Here is a 9,121-nt window from a genome sequence, read left to right as displayed (position 1 = left end):
TCCGGATAATCCAACCCTAGTCGGTACAACACCGGTTTGACGGACACACGCTGGGTGAGAAGCTCGACCTCATAAAATCCTACGAAAATGTTAGCCAAAGTAGGTCCCAAGGGAGATCCCATCGATATGCCGTCTATTTGTTTATAGATAACATCGTTAAAGCTAAATTCAACAGAACATGTAGCTGCCTGTAAAAGTTCAACAAAAACTTTACGCGGCATTGATGGTGGTGCTAGCTTACCGCCGTAAAGCGCGTTCGCGTTCGCACAAATATCGATAGTCTCTTGCAGCGGAACGTTTGTAAAGAGACTAGAGATATCAAATGAGCTCAAGAACACTTCTGAATCCGGCAGGTTCAGGTTTCGCATCTCACTGGCGAAAGTGAACGAATCACGAACACATTCGGTGCCGTACAGTTCGCGAACAGGTTCCAAGATGCCGTCGACTTTTATCAAAATACACCAGCCAAGGCTGTGTCAACAAAAAGAGTTCGTGTATCATCTAAAAATAGTACATTGAACGCTCTCGTATTCGACATTTCGTGCTGGTGACGTCATATTTTGTGTTACGATTGTTGATATACGCTGTTCTTTCGAATTCTCTACTAGTTGCTGACGATTACCCCTGACGAGTGTCAGCCGAAAATATTCGGGTTCATTTTAATATGAATATACTATTCAATTGACTCTTGATATACAAATATATTTTGAAATCTCTACTACAGTTGCTGACGACAACCGCTGAAGAGTGTCAGCCGAAAAAATTCGAGTTTATTTCAATATCAATATATTATTCAACACATCAACAGTAGCCAATATGTAACCTTGGTCAAGTTCAAGTTTATTCATAAGATCTGTCGGATATGAAATCAGGTTTTTGACGCTACTATTTGGTTACGCACAACCATTGCAATGGGAACATGGCGAGGTTTTCTTTATTTCGCTGCCGCTGTTAACTCAGCATAATATTGATGTTGACAGTTATTTGTATTTGAAACCATCCTAGCGGTACGCCACGAGTCAAAATAACGACGCTTTGCTGCTCGTCATGTCGACACGCTGATTTTATTCGACTATTTACTGCGTCGCATCAGCTGAACCAGCTGGCGCAATCGACATATGCATAAGAGGAAGCGACATCAGATCAAATGCGCGGGAAAGATGAAGCAGATTAAGTCGCGACAGTGCTTAATTAAAAAGCTTTGAAGATCGCGGGGTCGATCGCGCGCCAACGTTTGCTTAGTTCGAAATACGAACAGCATAAAATTTCGAAGGGGATGGCATGCTAAATCACTGCACTAGTCGAGGCACACTGATCAGTGTTCACTCAAGCTACAACGCTATATTGTCATTACCATACTCCTGGGCGTTAGCTATGCTCTAAACAAGAGTCAGCTAATCCCTGGAAATCAACTCAAACTCGCAGGCACCCGTCTGTACTGTTACACAGTTAGTTGCGCACTAATATTATTGTTTATGCGTGTGTGTTTTGGGTTATTTTTCACATAGGCCTACTCATTTTGTTTGTTGACAAAGCAATAAAATCTCTTTCTCTCTCTCAAAAACTAGAAAGGACAGAAATCAACAGAAAAAACTTGGATTCGGGCGCGAGTCACGTCACAGTAACTGAGGTTCGCTATCATTTTTTAAAGCTAAAATCACCTCCTGCAGCTTTGACAGAGAACGAGTACAAATAGACAAGTTATCAAGCAACAGTTTTCAATGCCGGAAACATTTACGAGTCAGGCACAAACACGGTGTCCGGAAAACAATTCGACATTATTTGCATATACTGGATGTGGGTTGTTCGAACAAAAACTGCAGGAAGCCACTGACATCGAATGGATGTAGGTGTAAATGTAAAAAATCCAAGAAATAACAATCAAACCAATGATATTTATAGCTACAGCTGTCAGTACAGTTTGATAACACAACTTGCGGGTTCCAAAATCTACTTACAAAATGTTCATAAATAGTATGTTACCGGCGATCAATCCTAATCTTCACAATGTATTTAGCTTTGTATTAATAATAACACGTAGAGACTGATCAAACGCGACGCAAACAGCCAAACCCAGTTTATCCGGACTCCAATCAAATCCGCATATTGGCTGCGTCGATATCACCGCGTTCTGCAGAAGTTGAACCGACCCCGCCACACCCACGTGTTCATTATCCTCCAATTTCACCCTTTTGGCCGGATACTCGTATTTCCACAAATTCAGCGATCCCGAGCCCCCGGTGGTCATAAAGACGTCACGGTTTTGGGGAAGGTGTTTCGCGAGCCACACTGTCGACTTGTGTGCTTTTTCCGAAACGGACGCAAAGCCTTTTGTTTTATGCTGCGTGCGGACATCAAAGACCTGAAACTTCCCTTCTAAAGACGTAGCCACTAATTTGTTCATTGCTATGTCTTTACGATCGAATTGTACAGCACACACGCCGTTAGCAATGTTAGTCTCCCATCTTAACGACATGGTCCTCAGATCAAACAACTTTACATCACCATTATCATAACCAGCGCATACGCATCTTTCTTCTGAATTGTATGCATTACCGAACGCAACCGCCCAACAGTCCCTCGCTTCTTGCCCTTCATCTGGCTCCATATTAGCAACTGGAACATCTTTTTGGCGTACGTCCCAGACTTTAACACATCCGTCTCGGCTGCCTGTTACAATTTCCGGCGCTCCTTCGCCAATTCCTAATCCGCCAACGCCGTCGATTGCGTTTATTATTTGAGAATGAGCCGACGCCGTGTACGTGCTCTGCATGGACTCCAAATCCCAGACGTTGAGCTTGCCGGAGAAGTCTCCAGTTGCGAGGTTTCTTGACTGAAGACATAATAATATATTCGTTTTGAAATAGACACAAATATTCTTGGCCGACGCTCGTCAGGAGTAATCGTCAGCAACTAGCAGAGAATTGAAAAGAACTTTGTATATTGACAATAAGAGAAAATAATTCAGTGAAATGTTAGCCTCCAATATGGCCATTAGATCATCAAGGCAGCTGGTAACATTGCAGTCATACACAGGCCGATATGTTATAGATATTTGCGAATGTAATATCCATGAAACAAGTACAGTACGGTAACTAGACTAACTCAAAAAGGTTAGAAAAATAACAAACAATAACAAAGAGTGAAACTGTATCAAGATTTGAGACGCCGAACAGGCTCAATATCGATTAGCGTGCACATGCAGACCAACAGCTTCAACTTGAATTATTCCCTTTGAGTTTGAAATTAATTTAGTTTTTTTTCGTGAACGAATGAATAAATTGGATAAGATTAGCTAAATACAGAATGTACAAGCAACAATAATGACGTTATTGTACGGAGAGAATATCAAAAGCCAGAATGTTTCAGTACAGGATATATAACATTCAATTAGTAATACACCAATTACGATACCGTATTCATTGATCAGAACTGCCAAACAAGAACCAATATTCCAATACTAAAGTAGGTTTATCTGATTTCACAAGTTACAAAAGTGGCTATATTTTTCGGCTATTCTATTCAATACTTTTTGACGTGAAACTAAAAAAATTGTAAATATATTTCCTGAAGTTGAAAATAGTTTTGAGATTGGTTTGCGTCTTTTAATGAGTGAAATTATGACGACAACTGCACAAAATGGTCCATGCATAATGATAACAGTATATATTGTAAACTATTGCTCTATTTTTAGTGTCACGAGATGTTTTGTGTTGTAGAAACACTTCACATTGCAATCTCGAAAGTAGCCCACCTTTGATTCACTATACTAAAAGTATATGAGACTAGCAAAATCCGTCATAAAAACAAGATAAAACAAACTGAAGCATCAAACACTGTAAATAAGCTAGTTGTGTTCTGTGTTGTTATCTTAGACAACTTTCCGGTCTAATTTTCAAGATCAGCTGATCAGGGACCTCAATGTTTCTTGACTAGCAAAATTCGTCTTAAACACAAGCCAAAAAAAACTGAAGCATCAAAATTTGTCTCAATAAGAGAGTTATGTCTAGCTTTCTTGTCTCATGACAACATTACGGTCACAATTTCAAGACCACCGACCAGGTTATTTCTTGATTAGCAAAATTTGTCTCAAAAACAAGACCAAAAACACTGATAAATCGAAAAATGTCCTAATAGGTGCATTTACTGACGGTCTTATTTTGAAGACCGAATTATCATGACAATTCTATAGAGTCTCAGTCTAAACAGTCTCAGTCAAATTGATGAAAATGAGACTAAATCATCCTAATGTAAAAAATATGAGACTGACTTTGTCCTATTTTGTTTGTAGTGTATTTGACATATGGACCAAATCTACTTTTCCAAATTATTTACTTGGGAAATTTCCAGACTTTTACTTCAACTTAAAGTACTTTATATACTGGTTAGTGCTTAAATTTACTTATACTCGAGCAACAGCCCTGCAATCAATGTCCTGTGCTCACACAATTCTTTACTTTATTATTAATTTTTATAAAATTACTTGGAGAATCATCGCTGCTAGCAACTGCTTTATTAGGCAAAACGTATCAAGTTTCAGTAGGATTCACAGCAATGCTGATGCTTTGACCATCTCTTGTACATTCTCATGTGGTGCGTATTATCAAAGTTACAAATTAAAATGTACTACTGATGTAGCCTACCAATTCATTCGTTATTGCCTAGACATTGACGTAATACAGTGCAGTCGTAAATCTTACCTGTAAAGACGATGCTCCAAAAGTTCCACATTTCAAAGAGCTAGTAGTTTCACGATCGTGAATCTTAACTATATCACGATGTGATATCTCGTACACCAACAACGCTCCCGTTCCTCGCGGGTAACTGCCGAGAACGACAAATCTGGCGCTTCGCGGTATCCATTTGCAGTCGAAAAGCGTGAAATCCAGCGACTTTTCAATGTGACTAATTATTTGAGGCTTATCCATCAGACAAATGTGCGGTCACAGTATACTTTTCGCCTGTAAAGTAGAGTTAATCGACTAGAAGAGTTTACAAGCCCCACATTCGCACGACGCAAGAATAAAATTGCAACAAAATAAACGCACGCCGCAAATCCGACGAAAAAGCGTCGGTTTGAAATCGGTGGTCGTTGACAACTGAACCTCCTCCAGATGGCGATGTTACTCCATATTTTTTTTTACAATAATTTTGAATGGAAAATGTGCCAAACATTCGGATAATTCGATAAAATTTGAATAAATCTACACCAATTCGTTATTAGTAGCGTTCACTGTCCATAGATTTACAACTAAAATGAGAATGAGGAGACTCTTGGAGGAGGAACAAATCTTCAATATTGTTGAATACGGCTGACTCTCTCCGGGGGTCGTCGCCAGCAGCTAGCAGATAATTGGAAATAACATTGTTATTCAACAACTGCATCACCAAATAGTCGAGTTTATTTCAATATGAATATATTATCCAACTGTATGTATTGAAAAATGTCAATATAGCGTTATGGCTCGGTGCTTCAGGTTGCATTTAAATAATCATGTTCTCTCGGGAAACATTCGACGCAAGACAAACTTTGTCAGCCCGCTCTGTATACAAAGACTCTGGTCATAAAATCGAGCATCTCATCCCATATGTTTTATATCTATCATTTATACGTAACCAACTCGTGCTGGAGAACGATTAATATCATTTGACAAATCGTATATTCCTTCGAACCATAACTTAAGTATACCCGTGATATTTTGGGGTACATAATGCGCTCGCGCTTCGTTTTTGGTTAGAGATAGCGGCGGAACGGAGGCTATAATTTTTATACATGCTGAAAATATTCGCGGGTTTTACAACCGACCGCAAGAATGTTGCGAAGGCTAACCAAGCCTGCCTTTCAAACGCACGAGGAACGTCCACCCCCAAAAAAGACACCGTCTCGCGATCATCCCATTAGGTCTGATCAATTGGACCCTCCAACTGTAAAGAGCGTGACGCACCACAGCGTAGAATTGGAGTGGTGCAAACCTACATGGAGTACAAGCGCGGGTGATAAGCTCAAGTTTGCAATAGAGGAAGAAGACAAAAGAACAAAGGGCACAGGAACGGTATACATTGGCTACGGACTGAGCCATGTTGTGGAAGGTTTGGAGTCCTTACAATACTACAGATACAGATTAAAAATAACCGACCCCAACGGTGACACATTCTTCAGTCCGTATGTAACTGTGAACACTACAAAAGAGCCTTACAATGGCCAACATTTGCACAAAGCCGTCATGAAAAGAAATACTGACCGAATCCTTGAAATTCTAGCGTCTCAAGAAGTATCCATAGAAGTGACCGATGAGCTTGGTTATACTCCGCTAATGAACGCATGCCAAAAGAATTTTCCGGATATTGTCAACACTTTATTAGAGCATGGTGCAGATGTAAATGCTCAAAACGCGAGCGGACGTAATAGCATGATGTTGGCTTGCTTTGCTGGCAGTTTGGAAATTGTGAAATGTTTGAGAATCGCTGGGACGCCTTGGGATTCTTCAGACCGAGGTGGAAGCTATCCTATACATTGGGCTATGGATGGTGGAAATTTAGAGCTTATTGAATGGATGGTAAAGGAAGGTGCTGATGTCAATGTCCGTGATAACACCGCAGGGTGGACTCCTCTATTACGATGCTGCGCTCTGTCTGGAAACGTTGAAATGGCACGTGCACTCATAAAAAATGGGGCTAATGTGAATGCTTCTGATAACGATGGTAAAACGCCTCTCATGATCGCTACGTTGAACGCACACACGGATTTAGTGAAACAGTTAGTGGATAGTGGAGCTGACTTCAACGCCAAGAACAAATATGGCAAATCTGCTTTGGATATGGCTAGATCGTTTGATCGCAATAAAATTTTGTCGTATTTCGAAGAAATTGTCGAACAACAAGACATTTGACTCGTGACTCGAGATTAGCGCTGGGCATAATCGAGTACCTGCTGAGAGTATTCAAGCATCACTCATATCATATGAACTATAATTCTCGTTGATAAATTAGCTCTTAGTGGAAGGGAGCGTATAACTTCAGTACTCGAAAAAAAAATCTCTTACTACTCTACTCGAATTATTAGAATTAATACTCGATTCAGATTTGAGTACTGGAAACATTGTGCTCAGCCCTACTAGATTGGTGGATTTTGTTTTCAGATGTTTACAGGTCTGAGCTGAGATATATTGGAGCAAATGTTATGTATATTATGCATTTGTACCTGTTGAATTTTCGATGTATTGCCAGAAATTACACGAACAATGAATGTTCCAGTTTATTCTTCCATTATACCAAATTCTTCATTGAACCCACCACAATTCTAAATGGCGCCTAGCTGACCTTAAAATAAGGATATGGTTTCATTATATTTTCAATGTTGTATTGCCATAAATAACATAAACAATGAATGATCCAGTTTATTTTTCCATTATACTATATATAGCTATGAATTCTTCAGTGAAACCACCAACATTGTAAAAGGCGTCTTAAAGACCTTATAATAAGCGTAAGGGCTATCACTGTATAATGCCCCTGTCTCGTCCCTTGATTATCGTAACCAGGAGTTTTGGCGTAGGATTTCAGAAATTTGTGTTAGTGTGTCTGTAGTTATAACTGTGAAGTTATTTCAATTATATTTTGTGCTTTTATGATTGAAACTGTTTATCGACTCGTAAATACTGTACTTGAAGCCTTGTCAATTCCTGTATGCTATCTATTATATAAATATAATATCGTCAACTTTTGAAGTAGAGTTCTCGAAATTATATTGATGTTGAAATTTAAATGCATCTTAGTAGCATTTCTATTTTACTGGGTCTCTTAGGGCATTTTGAGCGCTGTGAAATCCTTACAAGACTTCAACAGAAAATGTCCCCATCTGTCATCCTCTATCAATTAAGTAGCCTATATCTTGTCGAAGTCTTTATGTAAATTTTCAATGGAATTATCCAACAATTGGAGTATTGTGAACAATAGTAGATGCCCATGTCTTAGTTTTAGTTTACTATAGTAGTGAGAACAGTATCAAAAACACAATTTTATTGTTGACATACACTGTTTTTACATTACAATTTATAGACTTTGCGGTAATGCAATTTTAATGGTCAATCATTTTACAGAATTGATTAATTCGGGTATTTCAGTTTTATGTGTGGGTTGATTCTTACCACGGACTGGAGATATATGCTATACTACTATATAAATCACCACGTATCATCCATTATATTTCAAAGGATGCGATATATTTGGAATGAATACAGAATGTTACAATTTGAAATGCATACCGTAAAACAACTTCGATTTTGATATGTGATCGATTGTGATATGTGTGATGGATAAAATTCTTGAAAGTTCCCGATTTCCGGTGTGAAAATGCTTTTTGGAAATTTATTGGCAAAGTTTTTTTTCGCAATATCGGTTTTGCAATTGCGTTGGCACTTAGAATCGAAACTGACTGTACAGTGGGGCTGTTTTTTTAAATGTTACTGGCTACTTGATGAAATTGTTGGTTGTCTGAAGAAAACGCTGCAGACCAATTTTTGGCTCTATTCCAACACATAGAAGCATTACTTTCAGAGAAAATTTTTTAGATTTATTGAATAAAATAAATTTTTTCAATTTTTTCTGACTACCCCACGGAACTGTTGGGTTATATAGCAAAACAATATACGTAAAATTCAGCGCAATTCCAACCAGTGGAAGTGAAATTATTGTAGTCGAAAATTTTTGATTTGAAAATATAAGGTTTACGGTGGGTTTCAAATCGTAGATTTTGTAATAGAGTATCTTCGCTTCCAATGGTTGGAATTGTGCCAAATTTTAAAATAAAACATTGTTTTTTTAGGCAACTTAACAATTTCATGGGGTAGCCTGTAAAATTTGAAAAAAAATTTATACGTATATTTATTTAATAATCAAAATCATTTTACTCTTATAGCAATGCTTCTATAGGTTGGAATTGAGCAAAAATTGGTGTTTGGCGTTTTTTTTTTACGCAAACTAACAATTTTATGAAGCAGCCAGTAAAATTTGAAAAGAAAGCTATTTTTGAACAGCCCTACTGCACAAGCTGGCCAGATCCGTACTAGTTTTGTAACGTTTTTTGTCATGTATTTATTTAGATTTTTTATTTGAATCAATC

The 9,121-nt window shown here is 38.3% G+C and overlaps 2 protein-coding genes across 2 annotated transcripts; one reads left to right on the top strand and one right to left on the bottom strand.

Moving 5' to 3' along the window:
• Window positions 1-1,580: 1,580 nt before the first annotated feature.
• Window positions 1,581-5,060, bottom strand: LOC145457434 (dynein axonemal assembly factor 10-like). The gene is made up of 2 exons (XM_080335659.1): window positions 4,701-5,060; window positions 1,581-2,833 (listed from the first exon to the last, which is right to left on the bottom strand). Exons 1-2 carry the CDS (start codon window positions 4,926-4,928, stop codon window positions 2,003-2,005), a joined length of 1,059 nt encoding a protein of 352 aa, XP_080191785.1. The 5' UTR covers window positions 4,929-5,060; the 3' UTR covers window positions 1,581-2,002.
• Window positions 5,061-5,519: 459 nt separating this feature from the next.
• Window positions 5,520-9,102, top strand: LOC145457433 (fibronectin type 3 and ankyrin repeat domains protein 1-like). Its single transcript, XM_080335658.1, has one exon. The coding sequence runs from the start codon at window positions 5,814-5,816 to the stop codon at window positions 6,888-6,890; it is 1,077 nt and encodes a 358-aa protein (XP_080191784.1). The 5' UTR covers window positions 5,520-5,813; the 3' UTR covers window positions 6,891-9,102.
• Window positions 9,103-9,121: the final 19 nt, after the last annotated feature.

Source organism: Botryllus schlosseri, chromosome 15 (genome assembly GCF_051294905.1).
Source record: "Botryllus schlosseri isolate E-star chromosome 15, Bs_hap1, whole genome shotgun sequence".
NCBI classification, from domain to species: Eukaryota; Metazoa; Chordata; class Ascidiacea; order Stolidobranchia; family Styelidae; genus Botryllus; species Botryllus schlosseri.
Note: the sequence above shows the minus strand (reverse complement) of the source record. Positions and strands in the feature narration are given on the sequence as shown.

Coding starts and splice junctions, on each gene's coding strand:
- LOC145457434 (XM_080335659.1), bottom strand. CDS start 4,928: ATGGATAAGCCTCAAATAATTAGTCACATTGAAAAGTCGCTGGATTTC. Junction 2,834..4,700: donor TTGGAGCATCGTCTTTACAG/GTAAGATTTACG, acceptor TTATGTCTTCAG/TCAAGAAACCTCGCAACTGG.
- LOC145457433 (XM_080335658.1), top strand. CDS start 5,814: ATGTTGCGAAGGCTAACCAAGCCTGCCTTTCAAACGCACGAGGAACGT.